The 19,932-nt window shown below is 39.2% G+C and overlaps 1 protein-coding gene across 1 annotated transcript; it reads left to right on the forward strand.

Moving 5' to 3' along the window:
- Positions 1–3,017: 3,017 nt before the first annotated feature.
- LOC109255130 (ATP synthase membrane subunit K, mitochondrial-like) lies at positions 3,018–3,333 on the forward strand. Its single transcript, XM_053889956.1, has one exon. The coding sequence runs from the start codon at positions 3,018–3,020 to the stop codon at positions 3,300–3,302; it is 285 nt and encodes a 94-aa protein (XP_053745931.1). The 3' UTR covers positions 3,303–3,333.
- Positions 3,334–19,932: the final 16,599 nt, after the last annotated feature.

The following is a 19,932-nucleotide window of genomic DNA, read 5'->3' on the forward strand; positions in this document are numbered from 1 at the left end:
AAGCAGGCTCCAGGCTCTGAGCGCAGAGTCTGATGTGGGGCTCGAACCCATAAACCGTGAGATCATGACCTGAGCTGAAACCGGACACAACTGACTGAGACATCCAGGCACCCCATATTGCTTTATGTTTTAAATCACAATTGAAAATGTGACATGACAATGGGGAAAAGACCCAAACTAAGAGTTTGGAGGTCTAGTTTCAAGTCTCAACTCAGCAACTAATTAGCTGCATGAAGATGGACAAACTACTTAAATTTTCTGTGCAATTTCTTCACGTGTAAAATGAGGGTCTAAACTAAATGATCTATAAAGTTCCTTCCAACCTTAAAATTTAACTATCCTCGGGCGCCTGGGTGGCTCAGTCGGTTGAGAGTCTGACTCTTGATTTCGGCTTAAGCCATGATCCCAGAGTGATGGGATTGAGCCCCACGTCGGGCTCCATGCTGAATGTGGAGGCTGCTTGAGGTTCTCCTTCTGCCCCTTTCCCCTACTCCTGTACTCTCTCTAAAAAAATTAAAAAAAAAAAATTTTAAAGAATCTAAAATTTAACTATCCTCTGTTGAGACATATCAGAAACATCATATGACTTGAAGGTGATGATGGCTTTATTACCAGTTCTGAAAAATGCTAATTCCAAATCTGTGCAAGTAATTATTGGATCTCATGTTTGTGAAACATCAGATATTACTACTGTTACAGAAACCAAATTAGAACACTGTGTTATACTTCCAAGCAGTGCTATGCACACAAAACTAGCATATATAATACTATAGGTCCTAAACAATATAAACATAGAGATTAAAGAGAGGCATTTTTAAAATGAGTGTTGTATGACTTTTTTTGAGTTTTCATGAACTAAGATTTCATTTCTCTGGGTGTTCACAAACATTATGTTTCAGTTCCTTAAATGAAAATAGGTGAGTGGGCAGGTTTCTCAGAGCTACAGTCTTTACTTTAGGGACTGTCCCTTTCCCATAAAGTTTACTTTAGAAATGGTGGTACATGGACTCATGTTGGATAGGAAGGACAATAGGTGAAATTGATGATGGCAGGATCTGGGTCTGCTGACATACTCCAAGCTATTTACATATATTTTTAAGTTTATTTATTTTTGAGAGAGAGAGAGAGAGAGAGAGAGAGAGATCAGGGGAGGGGCAGGGAGGGGGACAGAGGATCCCAAGCAGGCTATGCATGAACGAACCTTGAGATCATGACCTGAGCCAAGATCAAGAGTTGGACACTTAAACAGCTGAGCTACCTGGGCACCTCTAGTTACTTTTTTTTTAATGTTCATTTATTTTTGAGAGAGGGGGAGACAAAGGATCCAAAGCCACCCAGGTGCCTCTTATAATTTTTTAAAAAATTTTTTTAATTTAAGTGATCTCTATACCCAACATAGGGCTTGAACTCACAACCCCAAGATCAAGAGTCACATACTCTTCCAACTGAGTCAGCCAGGCACCTCTGATTTTTTAAAGTTAATCTATATATTCCATTTTCTTGCCAGCAATTTCTGCTGTATCAACACTTTTCCAGATTAAAAATTTGGGACTTTTGGGGGCACCTGGGTGGCTCAATTGGTTAAGCATCTGCCTTTGGCTCAGGTCATGATCTCAGGGTTTGTGAGTTCAAGCCCCGCATCAGCTCTTTGCTGTCAGCACAGAACCTGCTTCAGATCCTCTGTTCCCCTCTCTCTCTGCCCCTGCCCTGCTTGTGCGCATGCACGCTCTCTCTCTCAGTCTCAAAAAAATAAATAAATAAACTTTAAAAAAATGTTGGGGCTTTTCTTTGCCCTTTGGTTCTCCTTAATTCCCTATAACCAGCTGGTCACCAAGGCCTATAATTTTTTCTAATGTCTCTTGATTGTTTTCCTTCCTCTTCATCTTTACTTCATTTCCACATTCAGGCTCATGCTTGTTTCAGGCTCATGCTTGTTTCACAGCAATAACCTCTTCATGGAAGCTTTCATGCAATCAGTCTAAGTTCTTGAACCACTTGCCTTCATCATAGCACTATCTGGTTTAAGAACTTGCAATTTTCAGGGCACCTGGCTGGCTCAGTTGTTGGAGCATATGACTCTTGATCTTGAGGTTGTGAGTTTGATTTTTTTTTTTTAATATTTGTTTATTTTTGAGAGAGAGAGATGGAGCACAAGCAGGGGAAGAGTGGAGAGAGATGGAGACAGAATCTGAAGCAGGTTCCAGGCTCTGATCTGTTAGCACAGAGCCTGACGTGGGGCTCAAACTCATGAACTCTGACATCATGACCTGAGCTGAAGTTGGATGCTAAACCGACTGAGCCACCCAGACACCCCTTGGGGTTGTGATTTGAGCCTCACACTGGGTATAGAGTTTACTTAAAAAAAAAAAAAAATCTTGCAATTTTCTCCATTGTCTACAAGATAAAACTAAACTACTCCTCCCAGCATTATAATCCCTCCATTACCAGATTTTAACCTTATTTCTCTGTTTTTTAGTATGTATTCGTATTAGTTAATGTTATGATAGCTGCTATAACAAAGAGACACAAATGGCTCAGAAAAGACAGAGACTCATTTCTTTCTTTTTTTAAGTTTATTTATTTATTTTGAGAGAGACAGCAGGAGCAGGGTAGGGGCAGAGAGAAGTAAAGAGAGAGAATCCCAAGCAGGCTCTGCACTGCCAGCTGCAGAGCCCAATGCAGGGCTCAAACCCAGAAACCATGAGATCATGACCTGAACCAAAAGCAAGGGTCAGATGTTTAACCGACTGAGTCACCCAGGCTCAGAAATTCATTCCCCAGAAATTCATTTCTTAATTTAGTGTCTGAGTTCCAGGCTGCTCCATACAGTCATACAGGGTCCTTCCATCTTGTTTCTCCATTCAACAGGGTTGAATATGGATCACAGGACATCTTCTTTTTAGCCCTTGAAAAGGCAAAAAAGCAGGCTTGCCATCTGAAAGTCTCTGCCTAGGAATGGGTGGGCACATATTATCTCTACTCAAGGGAAGTTGGAGATACAGCACTATTCAGCAATCATGTATCAAGCTACAGTTAATACAGAAAAAGAAGAGAAGTTGGGCGAGGTAGCTGCATATGTTGAAGGACCTAACTGGCAGATTGGTGTCTTTTGCAAGATTGACATCATAGCAGATCCAAAAACTGATGACCAATTACATTTCACTGGTATCAAAAAATATTTCAACTCTTATATTCTCACAGGTAGAATGAATTCCGTACTGGCCACATATGGAGGCATTGCTTTGATGGTCTTATACTTCAAGTTAAGGTCTAAAACAACACCAGCTTTGAAAGCAACATAAGTTGATTTTAAACTGTACCTCATCTGTTAAGTTCCCAAGCCCAGAGAAGCTAATGTCAATTCATCATCTGGTATTCAATTTGTACAATACATTATGAACCTGGAAAAAAGAAAAGAAGAAAAAAGAAGTCAGCAAGCTCTGTGTGCCACACGCCCTCTGCTTCCATTGTCCTGGTCTCTCCAACACTCAGCTTTTCTTTCCTTCTCTCCTTCTCTTCTCTCCACTTATCCAAATAACATTCACCCTATTAAAGTATTACCTCCTCTTATACATATTGCAGCCATATTAAAGAATGTCTCAGTAAGCTGAAGGAAGTGGAAATAGTTCCAGGCTCTTTAAAACTGATTTGTAGATCCTGGTCTTTGCTCTTCATGAAGTGCTTCCCCCCTTACTTTTGTTTTTTACAACTTCTTGAATTCTTGGAAGTGGATTTCAGAAATCTTAAATAACACTCACAGAATAATAAGTAAAAAGGGGAATGGTGGGGGTGGGAAGAGGGGTTGCCAATAGCATGGGTAGAATCCACTTCTAATGGCTGAGTCCAGCTACCACAACTATTTGTCCTGACTTGAGAGTACTCTAATTGGGACTAGAGTGTAGTCTTGATAAGACTTAATTTCTTGTAAAATAACCTTGTTGCCTAAATTGATGTAAAATATCTACATAAACTGTGCAACCAAGGGAAGGTAATGCAGATAAAATGGTATCAAAGAGAAGCAGTTTGGCAACGTTCATCCAGAATTGTCTGAGGGAAAGACACTGAATCTGACGAGCAGGATCATTCTGGTTATTAGAGAAGTGTAAAAATAATTGCTTCTTTACATATATATATATTTTTTTAACTTTTAACTTTTTATTTTTAAGAGAGAGAGAGAGAGAACATGCACAAGTGGTGGAGGGGCAGAGAGAGAGGGAGACACAGAATCTGAAGCAGGCTCCAGGCTCCAAGCTGTTAGCGCAGAACCTGATGTGAGGCTCGAGCCCACTAATCGTGAGATCATGACCTGAGGTGAAATCAGACACTTAACCAACTGAGTCATCCAGGCGCCCCGAATGCTTCTATATGTTGAAGTATTTAGGGAGAAGTGTACCAGTGTAGGGAATTGATTTTGAAATATGTTTTTAAAAAAATAAGGTAGATGAGTGGATGGATAGAGGAATGGAAAAATGGCTAGACAGATGGTAAGTGTAGTGAAATTTATATTAAGGGTAGAATCTAGTTGGTGAGTGTATAGATGCTCCTTACAAAATTCTTTCAACTTTGCTGCATGTTGAAAATTTTTATAACAAAATAGGATAGAAACCTGCTAACATTTTTTAAATACTTTCCCTGTGTCAGACCCTTTACATTAATGATCCCATTTCATCCTCAGGACAAGCCTGTAAGACAGACACTATAGTATTATTAACTCCATCTTATAAATGAGCAAACAAGCACAGAGAGGTTAAGTGACTTGCCTGACATCCCACATTTAAGATGAGGCCAAGCTAAGATTTAAATCCAGGTGTGTGTTGTTTGCAAAGCCAGATCCCTTGGTTATGGGACAGGGATAAGTCAACAGGCTTTTTTCACAGCCTCCATAAAATATTATTCAAGATTCTATCATTCATTTTTCCTGATTCCTTATCCATGAAGCAGTCTTCCTACTTCTTCCCAAACAACTTGTATCTGGGAAAAGAGTGTCCTACGCCTAGTGGATGAACTACATCTCTGGTCACAAGCCTGTGATCAAACTCCAGAGCTGTGTTGGTTCTCAACTGTTAGTGGAAAACAAATGTCATCTATGTGGGGTACTGGGCTTTCATATTCATCACTAAATCAAGCGCCTATCAGTTATGATGTTCACTTGGAAGGGTAGGATGCCATTGCCTTTTGGCCCGGTTGTCCATTTGAACTCTGGTAGGCTACTATTAACCTGGGGCTCCCCTGGTCCCTCCAAGTACTTTCCTTAAACTCACCCAACACCATCCATTGTTTTTCTGGACCTTCGCTATTATCACTTCGGTTTCAAAATTTACTTCTGTGTAGGGGCACCTGGGTGGCTTCAGAAAGTTAGGCATCCAATTCTTGCTTGGTCATGATCACAAAGTTCATGAGTTCGAGCCACACGTCAGGCTCTGTGCTGACAGAGCAGAGACTGCTTGGGATACTCGCTTTCTCCTCTTTCTCTGCCCCTCCCTGGCTTGTTCTCTCTTTCTTTCTCAAAAATAAATAAATAAACTTTAAAATTTATTTCTCTGTTAGTTGTTACAGTAGCAAGAATATACCCAACAGTATTATTACAATTTTCATCTACTAATGGAACTTTTACTTTTGTTGGCATCATAGAGTGATGGCAATAAAATTTATTGCCAACAATACTACTACAATTTGTATGACCCTAAGAAACAAATGTACCAAATGAATATCTCAATATAAAGGTTCTTTATAGGGTAAATTGGTTCCCTGCTGTGTCTTGGATTCTTTAGTGGAACACAGTAAGTTGAGTATCAGGGCTTTAGTGAAGAACAAATCTTGTCAGAGTGAATTTTGAGGGACAGAACTCTTAGGATAGTCAAAGAAAAAACATGGATCCCAGAGCCCTTCCCCTACCTACTAAATCAGAATTTCTGAGAATGGGTGCAAGTAATGTGCATTCCAAACAAGTTCCCCAAGTGATTCTTATGACCACCAAATTTACTTTAAAAAATGTTTTTAATGTTTATTTTTGAGAGAGAGAAAGAGAGAGAGAGAGAAAGAGAGAGAGAGAGAGCGTGTGAGGAGGAGGGGCAGAGAGAGAGAGGGAGACACAGAACCCGAAGAAGGCTCCAGGCTCTGAGCTGTCAGCACAGGCCCTGATGCAGGGCTCGAACCCACAAACCATGAGATGACCCGAGCCAAAGTCAGAAGCTTAAGCAACTGAACCACCCAGGCGCCCCTTATGACCACCAAATTTAAGATCCACTATTCCAAATGACTTGGGATATTTTGGAAATCTGTGACCAAACTGTTGGTTGTCAAAATGATTTGGGGGCACCCATGGCATTCACTGTGGGGGTGGTTAGAGATGCTAGATGCCCTCTAGGGAGAGTCCAGCACAGCCAACCATCCTCATGATTTTCCAGGGTCTCACCAGATATTCACATTCACATAGGTGAAAAATCTATTATAATAACGTAAGCCTAGAACACAACCCCATTTTACGTATAAGCACAAAATATTTTTTGTGTGGTTTTAATATACACTGAATTTCTCAGGAATGCAACTACCATGTTAATCAAAGATTATTTTATTAGAAAACTTTTTGAAAGTTGTAAAATCACAATTCTGACAGCTCACCAGTATAGAACATCAGCATCAGACTGCATGTGCTGCACCTACAGTGATTCCATGTCTAGGCATAAACATTTGAAAACTTTAAGTCTTTTAATGTAGTCATACCCAAGTGTGTAAGGAAAAATTCAGTTTTCCTCCCTTACTCTCATACTACTACCAAACTCACAACTTCTGATACCAGATGTGTGGAATTTTTTGCCCATACCGGACAATTCTCTGTGACACCAGCAAGGTGTCTTATTAAATTTAACTCAATTCTGACACTAGCTAATGGAGACAACATGAGATCCCACAGATTTAAGGGCTCAGTCCCATGAGATTGCCCCCACTTCAGATGTCAACTGCCAATTAGTAGTTACCCATAACCTCTGTCTGACTTGGCTACAAATCCGAAGTTCCCATGACCTCCTTCCCTTGGATTCAATTACCTGCTAGAACAGTTCACAGAACTTAAGGAAACATTTACTTATGTTTACCAGTTTACTATGTTATAAAGGATATGACAAAGGATACAGATGAACAGCCAGAAGAACAGATACACAGAGCAAGGTATGTGCAATATGGAGCTTCCATGCCTTCTTTAGGCAAGCTACTCTCCTAGAACCTAGATGTGTTCAACAATCTTGAAGCTCTCTGAACCCCATAATATTGGGAATTTTATGGAGACTTCATCAGATAGGCATGACCAATTATCAACTCCATTTCCAGCCCCTCTCTCCTCTTTGGAGAGTAGGGGGTGGGGCTGAATATTCCAAGCTTCTAATTGCCACTTGGTCTCTCTGGTGACCACCCCCATCCAGGACTCAACCAAGAGCTCACAGAGTTGACTCTTTAAAACAAAAGACATTGCTATCACCCAGGAAATTCCAAGGGATTTATGAGCTCTTTGTCAGAAAATGGGGGTCAGAGACCTATATATACATATTTCCCATTATTCATACCAAACGTTTACATATTGAAGTATTATTTTTTTTATAAATGGCTTTCTTTTTATTTCTCCTTGACATTGTTGTTAGAGCATTATTTTTATTTCTTTGAAAATATACATGTGAGGTAGATTATATCTATGAATTTCACTTCAGGATAGTAAACAGGATGTTACAAATATAAATTATAAAACAGTGGACACTAATCTGATAAGGTGAAGAATCATTGCCCTTGATACTAAAGAACATGCCTTAAACAAATAAAATCTTTTTTTAAATAAAACAGCAATCATGAAGTTACATTTTTTAAGAAACAAACAAATCTGGCTAGTAAATGGATGTGTTCTGGGTCTATGATCCAGAAGAATATGAAAGAGAGTGAGAGATAACAAAATGAAGTTGCCTTATAGATTTTGTGTTGTTGTTGAAAGATAAAAAAGATGCCCATTATCAAACTGAATAGATGTGTTTATAGAAAAGTTTCATAATAAAATCAACCACTGTGGTCCTCCATAGGCTCAGAAGAGCTATCCAAATGCAAGGTGTATAATATACAACACAGTAAAGACCAGACATGGTGGGGCGTGTACTAACCCAACCAGGCTCAAGGAAGAAAGGTACTGACTTCTAATCAAGATAATTCATTCAGCAAATATTGAACATCTGCTATATGCCAGCTGCCAGGAATAAGAGAGTCACTGCTTTTAAGGATTGATTTTATATTTTAGCAAGGGAGCCAGGCATATGACCAAATAACCATACTTCAGTGTGATAGGATGATAGGTAATATGCTGGTTTTCATGTTGCACATATCTTGGAAGAGGTTGAGAGGATGTGATCACAAGGTGACCCTCAAGCTGAGCAATCAGAGTCTCTTTACCCCTCCCTTGTCCTTGGAATATATGTTCTACTCACCATTCCCACACTAGGAGACATTTCAAGGATGCAGCCTTAAGAGAGTAATGTGTTGTTGAGGCCATCTGGACTTTGTACGTGACTGGGCCCCATTAAGGCATTAATATAAACTTTTAAGAATCTGGCAGGTGGGTGTGGAGATCTACTTGTCTTACAGCTGACCAACACAAATATTGTATGGAAGTTCCCTTGCTTATTAAACCTGCAATTTACCAATCTGGAAAAGTCCCCTTCTTTCTTCTGTCTCTCCTGGTCCTCTGCATATGGGGGCCAGTTTTGAATTTCACCTGGGAAACTCCTGCAGATGCTAACCAAGGACAAAGAAAGAAGAGTCTATCTGGCTAAGGGAATCTGTAAAGCCTTCCTGTAAGCTGAGTCTTAAAGGATGAGTGGAATGAAACAAGTGAAGAAGTCTGTGTTAGAAGGCGGGGAGAAGGGAGATAGGTGATAAGCAGGGTGTCAAGGGAAGGCTATGCATGTTGTGTGGCCTTCATGGGGAAAGTTATTCAGAAGTCTATTCAAATATTTTAAAAAATTGAGGTATAACTTATGTACTGTGAAAGCCTTTACACACCACTATAGCTCAGTTTTTAAATATACGTAATCCATGTGAGAGATATATAAAGCCAGACTCTAAAGTGGTATTGAAATAAGGAAGAGAGCCAAGTGTAAACTGAACTCAACTTTGATTTGTGCAAAGGTAACTGGACATTTTCAATGAAGAAGGGGGAAATAGGGAAGGGAAATGAGCAGTCAGGAGTGTGGAAATTTACAAAAAAATGGGAAAGGGCCATCTGTGTTTGTTAACTGGCATTTATTGACGTTAGGCTCCTACCCTGCCAGAGAGACTAGGAGACAAGCATCTTGTGGCTAGGTGTTGGCTAGAACAAACAGTAAATACTTTCAGCAGGCTTGTGCTTTCCCAAGCAGCAACCTAAGGGGGATGAAGTCATCATCCTGGACTTAAGAAGTTAGAAACTTTGCTAGTGTTTGTTCAAGTCTCTTAGTATAAGGGGTGGGCAAAATAATTTCTGCTAAGAGTTGTCATAGTTAAGGGTGCCTGGGTGGCTCAGTCCATTAAGTGTCTGACTCTTGGTTTCCACTCAGGTCATGATCTCATGGTTCATGGGTTCAAGCCCCTTGTCAGGCTCTGTGCTGACAGCATGGAGCCTGCTTAGGATTCTCTCTCTCTCCCTCTCGCAAAAAAAAGCAAAAAAAAAAAAAAAAAAAAAAAAAAAAAGCCCACCCCACCAAAAAAAAAAAAGGCAAACACAAAACAAAACCCACAGAACAAAACAGAAAAAAGAGTTGTTATAGGTCAAGACTGAGGGCTTGTTGAAAAGAGGGCTCAGCAGAGGCTGACTAGAGTTTGGTCAAGGATTAAGTCTTTATCACCCATCACTCAGATCAAGATATAGAATATATCTAGCAACTCAGAAGGCTCCTTTGGGCCACTTCTCATCAATACCCATCCCAAAGGTACCCAACATTCTGCCCTCCATCACAAAAATTAGTTTTATCTGTTTTTGAACTCAATATACCGACATATCTTGTTTTATTGCTCTTTATTGTACTTTGCAGATTGCAATTTTTACAAACTGAAGGTTTGTGGCAACCCTGCACCAGCCAAGTCTATTGGCACTATTTTTTCAACAGCATTTTCTCACTTTGTGTCTTTGTGTCACATTTTGGTAATTCTCACAATATTTCAAATTTTTTCATTACTACTACATTTGTTATGGTGATCTATGATATTTGATGTTAATTATTTTGGGGCATTGCAAACAGCACCCATAAAAGATGGCAAACTTAATCGATACATGTTGTGTATGTTCTGACTGATGCACCGACCAATTGTTCCCCATCTCTCTCTCCTTCCTCAGGGACCCCTATTCCCTGAGACATAGCAATATTGAAACTAGGCCAATTAATAACCCTAAAATGGCTTCTAAGTATCCAAGTGAAAGAATAATCACATGTGTATCACTTTTTTTTAAGTAAGCTCTATGACTAATGTGGGGCTTGAACTTATCACCCAAGATTAAGTCTCATATTCTACCAACTGAGCCAGCCAAGCACAGCTCACATTTCTCTCACTTTAAATCAAAAGCTAGAGGGGCACCTGAGTGTCTCAGTCAGTTGAGCGTCCAACTCTTGATTTCAGCTCAGGTCATGATCCTGGGGTTGTGGGATTGAGCCCCAAATCGGACTCTGCATTGAGCATGGAGCATTGCTTAAGATTCTCTCTCTCTCTCTCTCTCTCTCTCTCTCTCTCTCTCTCTCTGCCCTTCTCCCCCACTCATGCTCTCTCTCTCTCAAATAAATCAATCAAAAGCTAGAAAAAGGCATGTTAAAAGCTAAAACAAGCCAAAAGCTAGGCCTCCTGCACCAGTTAGCCAAGTTATAAATGCAAAGGAAAAGTTCTTGAAGGAAACGAAAAGTCCTACTGCAGTGCATACACAAATGATAAGACAGTGAAACAGCCTTATTGCTGATATGGAGAAAGTTTTAGTGCTCTTGAGAGATCAAATCAGCCACAACATTTCCTTAAGTTAAAACCTAATCCAGAGCAAAGCCCTAACTTTCTTCAATTCTGTGAAGGCTGAGAGAGGTGAGGGAGCTACAGAAGAAAAGTCTGAAGCTAGCAAAGTTTGGTTCATGAAGTTTAAGGAAAGAGCCATCTCCACAACATAAAAGTGTGAAGTAAAGCAGCAAGTGTTGATGTAGAAGCTGTAACAAGTTATCTAGAAGTTATCTTCATTAATGAAGGTGGCTACACTAAACAACAGACTGTCAATGTGGTCAAACAGTCTTCCATTGGAAAAAGGTAGGACTTTAATAGCTAGAAAGAAGTCAATGTCTGGCTTCAAAGCTTCAAAGGACAGGCTGACTCATTATTGGGATCTAAGGCAACTGGACTTGAAGTTGAAGCCAATGCTCATTTACCATTCCAAAAATCCTAGGGCCCTTAAGAATTATGCTAAATCTACTCTTTCAGTGCTCTGTGAATGGAACCACAAGGCCTGGATGACAGCACATCTGTTTCAAACACAGTTTACTGAATATTTTAAGCCCACTATTGAGACTTACTGCTCAGAGAAAAATGTTCCTGTCAAAATATTACTGCTCATTGACAATGCACATGGTCACTCAAGTGTGCTGATGGAGATGTACGGTGAGATGCACATTGTTTTCATGGCTGCTAACATGACATCCATTCTGCAGCCAATGGATCAAGGAGTCATTTTGATTTTTAAAACATATTATTTAAGAAATACATTTTGTGATTTGGTTAGTGTTTTAGTAACATTTCAAGGTTTTTTTTATTTGTTTTATAGACTAAATGTAGGGTTGGTATGAAGCAAAAATCTAATTGTTAAATTTCTCATTTGTGTTTTATTTTCTTGAATACTTTTTTTTTCAGTTGTTTAATGAGATTTAAAAATTATTGTACTTTGGTCAAAAAATAATAAATATATCTTATAAATGTAAAAAGAAGAAATATATTTTGATTCAGTAAAGTTGCAGGATACAAAATTAATATACAGAAATCTGTTGTGTTTGTATATACTGATAACTAGCAGAAAAAGAAATTAAGAAAATAATCCCATTTACAATTGCATCAAAAAGAATAAAATACCTAGGAACATATTTAACCAGGGAGGTGAAAGAAATGATAAGACACTGTTAAAAGAAAGTAAATATACATAAATAAATGGAAACATACACCATATTTATGGATTAAAAGAATTAATATTGTTAAAATGTCCATTCTACTCAAAGCAAGCTACAGGTTCAGTGTAATCCCTATCAAAACACCAGTAGTACTTTTCACAGAACGAGAACAAATAATTCTAAAATTTGTATGGAACTGCGGAAGACCTCAAAGAGCCAAAGCAATATTGAGAAAGAAGAAAGCTGGAAGTATCACAATCTCAGATTTCAAACTATACTACAAAGCCACAGTAATCAAAATAGATGATAATGGCACAAAAATAGATCAATGGAACAGAATAGAGAGCCCAGAGAAAAACCTCTACATTTATAGAGAGGTTCAATTAATCTATGACAAAGGAGACAAGAATATACAATGGAGAAAAGACAGTCTCTCTAATAAATGACATTGGTAAAATGCAAAAAAAAAAAAAAAAAAAAAAAAAAAATGAACCTGAACCACTTTCTTATACCATACACAAAAATAAACTCAAAATGGATTCAAGACCTAAATGTAAGACCTGATGCCATAAATCTCCTAAAAGAAAACATCTCTTGGACAATGGCCTCAGCAATATTTTTCTGTGTCTCCTAAGGAAAAAGAAACAAAAGCAAAAATAAACAAGTGGGACTACATCAAACTAAAAAGCATTTGTACAGCAAAGGGAACTATTAACAAAATGAAAAGTCAAGCTACAGAATAGAAGAAGATATTTGCCAATGATAGATCTGATGAGGGGTTAATACCCAAAATATATAAGGAACTCATACAACTGAAAAAAAATCTGATTAATAGATGGGCAGATGGGATACCTGGGTGGCTCAATCAGTTGGCTCAATCAAGCATCCAACTCTTGATTTCAACTCAGGTCATGATCCCAGGGTCATGGGATCAAGCCCTGTGTTGGGCTCCATGCTGAGCGTGGAGGCTGCTTGATATTCTCTTTCTCTCTCTCTCTCCCTCTGCCCTTCTCCCCAACTTGTACTCTCTCTCTCTCTCTAAAATAATTTTTAAAAAATGGGCAGAGGATCTGAAAATACATTTTTCCAAAGCAGACATATAGATAGCCAACAGACACATGAAAAGATGCTCAACATCACTAATCATCAGGGAAATGCAAATCAAAACCACAATGAGATATTACCTCACACTTGTCAGAATGGCTAGTATCGAAAAGACAAGAAATAAGAAGTGTTGGTGAGGATGTGGAGGAAAAGGAACGCTTCGGCACTGTTGGTAGAAATGTAAACTGGCACATCCACTATAGAAAATGGTATGGCGTTTCCTCAAAAACTTAACAATAGAAATATCATCTGATCTAGTAATTCCTCTTCTGGGTCTTATCTGAAGCTAACAAAAACACTAATATTAAAAGATATATGCATTACTATGTTTCTTGCAGCATTATTTACAATAGCCAAGATATGAAAGCAACAATAGAGGAACGGACACAGAAGATGTGGTATAGACAAAGGAGTATTACTAAGACATAAAAAAGAATGAAATCTTGCCATTTGCAACAACATGGGTAGACCTAGAGGGTGTTATGCTAACCGAACTAAGTCAGAAAAAGACAAACGCAAGATGATTTCACTTATACATGGAATCTAAAAAGCAAGACAAATGAACAAACAAAAGCAGAAATAGACTCATAAATACCAGAGGACAGGGGAGTGGGGCCATGGGCAAAATACATAAAGGGGATTAAGAGTTACAAATTTCTAGTTATAAAATAAATAAGTCATGGGGATGAAAACTACAGCATAGGGAATATAGTCAGAAATATTGTGATAACCTGGGGCACCTGGGTGGTTCAGTCAGTTAAGTGTCCAACTCTTGATTTTGGTTCAGGTCATGATCTTAATGGTTCATGAGACTAAACCCCCCTTGGGGCTTTACAGTGACAATGTGGAGCCTGCTTGAGATTCTCTTTCTCCCTCTCTTTCTGCCCCTCCCCTGCTCACACTCACTCTCCCTCAAAATAAATAAAGATTAAAAAAAAATGTTCATCAACACCAGAATACATAAACTGTGGGGCGCCTGAGTGGCTCAGTCAGTTAAGCATCTGACTCTTGATCTCAGCTCAGGTCTTGGTCTGGAGTTGTGAATTTGGGCCCTACATTGGGCTCCACTGTGGGTATGAAGCCTACTTTAAAAAAAAAAAAAAAGAATAAACTGTGATATATTCATAAACATGGATTTCTTTCCAATTATGAAAAAAATGTACTATTGCCATACAACAATATAGATAAGTCTTATAGATGAAAAGCCATACACAAAAGAATATATACTATATGACTCCATTTATAGGCATACCTCAGAGGTATTATGGATTTGGTTCCAGATAACCACAATAAAGCAAATATTGCAATAAAGTGAGTCAAATGAATTTATCAGTTTCCCAGTGCACATAAAAGTTATGTTTGCACTATGCTATAGTCTATTAAATGTGCAATACCATTATATCTAAAAATCCAATGTATATACTTGAACTTAAAAATACTTTATGCTAAAAATACTAACCATCATCAGAGTTTTCAGCGAGTTGAAATCTTTTTGTTGGTGGAGGGTCTTACTTTGACATTAATGGCTGCTGACTGATCAGAGTGGTGGTTGCTGAAGGTTGGGGTGGCTGTAGTCATTTCTTAAAACAAAACAATGAAAGTTTGCCACATTGATAGACTCCTTTTTTTGTGAATGATTTCTCTGTAATGTACAGTGCTATTTGATAGCAAAATGTGAGATCATGACCTGAGATGAAATCAAGTCAGAGTTTTAACTGATTGAGCCACCCAGGTGCCTTGGCATTGTTCTTTTAATTTTAGCCATTCTGATGAAGGTGTAGCAATATTTTATTATGAGTTTTGTACACATTTCCCTTTTGACTGAGCACCTTTTTATATGCTTATTAATTATTTGGCTATTCTCTTTTGTAAAGAGACCTGTTGGGGTCTTCTTCCCACTTAAAAAATTGAGTTAGCTTTTTCTTACTGATTTGTAGAGTGGATAGGAGTATGTTAGTTGGATCCTATGGGAAGCAGATACCAATATGAAATGATCAATGCGGGGCGCCTGGGTGGCTCAGTCGGCTCAGTCGGTTGAGCAGCCGACTTTGGCTCAGGTCATGATCTCCTGGTCCCTGAGTTCAAGCCCCGCATCGGGCTCTGTGCTGACAGCTCAGAGCCTGGAGCCTGTTTCAGATTCTGTGTCTCCCTCTCTCTGACCCTCCCCTGTTCATGCTCTGTCTCTCCCTGTCTCAAAAATAAAAATAAAACGTTAAAAAAAAAAAGAAATGATCAATGCAATTGATGTATTGGGGGTAATGCCTATGAAAAATAAAGGGGAGAGAAATAAAGGAATAGGCAGGAAGAGTCTTCAGATGCAGATCTGACACTTGTGAAAAAGGAAAAGGAAGGAGAATTGGGTAGGAATACAATCAGATTGAAGTACATCTCTGAGAAAGTCTTAACCAGTCCAATGAGAAGCTCTAACACAACAGCTCCCCATAGAGAAGTTCTGTACTGGTTGGAGATAGTGAGCCCTTGTCCCACAACTGTGCTTATAACTGGCTAGATGTTTCTAAGGAAATGTGTGTACTTGGCTTGCAAGTTGAGGTAGATCTTTTCTAGAAGTGAAATCTAAGCAAAGTAACTGATGGACACCACAGAATTCCTTACCAGATGTATGTATTGCAAGTATCTTCTCCTAGTATGTAGCTTGCCTTTTTATTCTTAGTGGCATCTGTTAGTTACTTTTAATTAAGTCCAATTTATCTATCTTTTCTTTGTTATTGCTTTTTGTACATTGTTCAAGAAGTCTTTGCCTTTCTCAAGTTCATGAAGGTATTCTCGTATGTTTTCTCCTAGAAGTTTTATCATTTTGCTGTTCACATTAAAGTCTATGATACATTTTATTTTAATTTTTTTTACGGTTTATTTATTTGGGGGGGGGGGGTGCAGAGAGAGAGGGGGGGAGAGATACCCAAGCAGACTCCACGCTGTTAGCACAGAGCCTGGCACAGGGTTTGATTCTACAAACAGTGAGACCATGACCTGAGCCGAAATCAGGGGTCAAACACTTAACCAACTGAGCCACCCAGGTCCCCCCATGGTCTATGATCCATTTAAAAAAATATTTTGGGCATGGTGTAAGGTTAGGTTCAGGTTCTATTATTTTCCAGATGACAAATTTTTCCCAGCACTAATGAAAAGACCTCCTTCCCTGCCCCACCCCCTCCCCCCCCGCCCCCACCTGCAGTAGACTGTTCTAAACAAGTGACTGTATATGTATGGGTCGGTTTCTGGATTTTCTAGTCCAACCCATTATTCTATTTGTCTAAACTTGTGCTAATATCATACTATCTTAATTTCTGTAGTTTTATAATAAATTTGGATATGTGATAATGTAGATTCTTCACCTTTATTCTTCGCTATTGGCTTGGCTATTCCAGGACCTTGGTATTTCTCTATATATTTAAGAATCACCTTTTCAATTCCAACAAAAATATGCTGCAGTTTCAATTGGGATTCATTAATTCTACAGACTAATTTGGGGAGAACTGATATTTAAACAATATTAAGTCTTTCAATCCATGAACATGGCATGTTTCTGGAGAGGAACTTCTAGGTAGAAGGGAAAGTAAGAACAAAGGCAGATGGACAAGAAAGAGCATAGCTTCTGGGATATGAGAAGCTACAAAGCAGTTCATTGAGGTGTAAAAGTGCAAGGCATGGAATGCAGAAGATGAGGCTAAAGAAAGAGATCTGATATGCATTCATACTAAAGACTCAGGTGACAATGGATTTGAATAGGTTCGAATGGCTTTCACAGGGGTTAAAAGTGTAGGCAAGGATAATAGTTAGGAGACCATTCCAGGAGTTTAGTGAGATATAATGAAGAACATTGACAATGGCAATCAAAGTGGGAAAGAAATGGATTCATATTTTATTGGTAAAATCTGCAGTACTTGGTGACGGGATGTTGTAGGGTAGATGGGAGATGGTGAGAGTCAGAGATGGCTCCCAACTTTCTAACCTGTGTCTGAGTAGATGGCGGTACAAAGAATATGTGAGTAACAGTAAACCTGGGAGAGAAATGGTGAGTAGGTTGAGGTTGGCATGCCGATAGGGCTCCCAGTGAAGTGTCTGGAAGACAACTGGATATATATGGTCCTGGAATCATAGGTAAAATCATGAGAATGGATCAGATCACACAGGGAGTATGTGTGGGTTGAGAAGTATTAAGCATCCTTCCCTCATATTCTCAGTGAAACTTAAATTTTCCTAATTCTTTGTCTTCTTTTTCAAGACAATATTGCCCATTGATCTTCCCTGGGTTAAAAATCATATAAATGGGTGCCTGGGTGGCTCAGTTGGTTAAGCATCCAAATCTTAATTTTGGCTTAGGCCATGATCTCACAGTCCTGAGATCAAGCCCTGCATTGGGCTCCATGCTAGATGTGGGACCTGCTTCAGATTCTCTCTCCTTCTCCCTCTGTCCCTCTCCCCCACTTTTTCTCTCTCTCAAAAGCAAACAAAAACCATATAAGAAATAGTGTTTACTGGTCTGACATTACGTTTATGACCACAAGTTTCAAATAGTCATTCAGTGCAGCAGAAATACCTTCTAAAGTTCCACTCTCAGAGACCATGTTTTTGGCTTCTCCTCTTCCTCCAACCTTCTATTTTCTCCTTGCCCTCTACTCTCAGTTGAATTTTACCTCATAATTTACTAAAAAAAAAGGGGGGGGGGAGAAATTTGACTACCTCATTTTTATTTTTATTTATTTATTTATTTTTAAAAATTTTTAACGTTTATTTATTTTTGAGACAGAGAGAGACAGAGCATGAACGGGGGAGGGTCAGAGAGAGAGAGGGAGACACAGAATCCGAAACAGGCTCCAGGCTCTGAGCTGTCAGCACAGAGCCCGACGCGGGGCTTGAACTCTCGAACCGGGAGATCATGACCTGAGTCAAAGTCAGATGCTTAACCGACTGAGCCACCCAGGCACCCCTGACTACCTCATTTTTATACCATCAAGTGTACCAGGTTCTCTGCATCCTCTCTGCCTTCCTTCTCATTACCACAGAGGAGTCCCCATTCCAATCTACAGCCAACCCTGTACATCTGTCCTCTACATTTCACCCTTTTTCCCTGCCTCACTCATTAGCCCCCTTCTATCATCAATTTCTCCTTTGCTGCCAAGTCCCTTTCATCTTTATACAAATATGCCTTAATATCACTCTCTATAAACAAAGCAAATCTTCAGTGCCAGAGACTGCTAGTGCTCACTGATACTCATTTTCTTTTCTTCTTCCCGAGCATATAGCTAAATGCTATTTCTCAAATTCTATTTTTCAGCCTCCTTGTGGAGGTCATACAGAAAGTAAATTGTGACTTAGTAATGTACTCAACTTTCAGGCCTGGCCCATAAAAATCTCCCATGTATGATCCTCTACTCTCTTTTCTTTTCCAGGCTGATTTTGAAGGCCGCATGTTGATGCTACAAGACCGAAGGCATCTTCCAGATTACTCCTGGAAGAAAGCCACTCAACTCACACTGGACTGTGACTTGAATAATAAACAAACTTCAATTGTGTTAACATGTTGAAATTGTGGTTGTGAGTGACAGCCCTTAGCCTCATATAGTTCTGCATTCCCCCTTCAGTTATTGCCTCATTTCTGTTTCCTTTAACACTCTTGAAAGGGTTGTCTGTACTCCTTGTTTTCATCATTCTCCTCAACCTCCTCAAATTCAGCTTTCATCCCCACCATTCCATTGACATGGCTCTTATCAAGGCCATTAATGACCTTCATCTTGCCAAATCCAAGGTCCTTTCTTTATTCTATCTTTTTCAATCTCTCAGCATCATTTAACACAGCTGACCATCTCCATTCTTTCTGAAACACCCTCTGGGACATCATAGTCTCTTGGTTTTCCTCCTGCTTCACTGGCAGCTCCTTCTTCTCTACCAGTTCTCTAAGAATTCAAGGATCCCAGGGTTCTTTTTCATATTTTTTCCCCTCTACGCTTTATGTTTAGGTAGTCTTATCCCAAATGAAATGCCACTGATTCCCAAATCTTTATTTCTAGCCCTGACCTTTTCCCTTAGCTTTTGTTCTGTATATTCCACTGTCTACTAGGATGTCTACTAGGCATCTGTAACTTAACATGTCAAAAACACAACTCCTGATTTTCCCTCTCAAACCTCTTTCTTTACTAGCCTTCCTTTTTACCTGGTTGCTTAAACCAAAAATGTGGGAGGGGTGCCTGGGTGGTTCAGTCGGTTAAGCATCCGACTTCAGCTCAGGTCATGATCTTGCAGTCTGTGGATTTGAGCCTGGAGCCTGCTTTAGATTCTGTGTCTCCTTCTCTCTCTGACCCTCCCCTGTTCATGCTCTCTTTCTCTTTCTCTCGGAAATAAAAAAATATAAACATTAAAAATAATTTTTTTAAAAATGTGAGAATTGCCCTTGTTTACTTTTCTCCCTACTCCTCCCTACATCCAGTCCATCACCAAGTCCTTCTGCCTCGGTCATCAAAATAGCTTACTAAATTTGACTTCTTTTCACTATCTCCTCTGCTAAGACACTAATCCAAAGCACTTCTTTCATTTAGACTACTCCAACAGCCACCAGGTAGTGTTCACTAAGTTTAACATGTCAGCCTGAGTAAACATCTCAAAATGTATTCATAAATCAATCACACACAACACTCTCCAATAGCTTTCTGTGTGCTACTGGAATTAAACCTCATCT

This window comes from Panthera pardus, unplaced genomic scaffold (genome assembly GCF_024362965.1).
Source record: "Panthera pardus isolate Hobbes unplaced genomic scaffold, ASM2436296v1 HiC_scaffold_25, whole genome shotgun sequence".
Taxonomy (NCBI): Eukaryota; Metazoa; Chordata; class Mammalia; order Carnivora; family Felidae; genus Panthera; species Panthera pardus.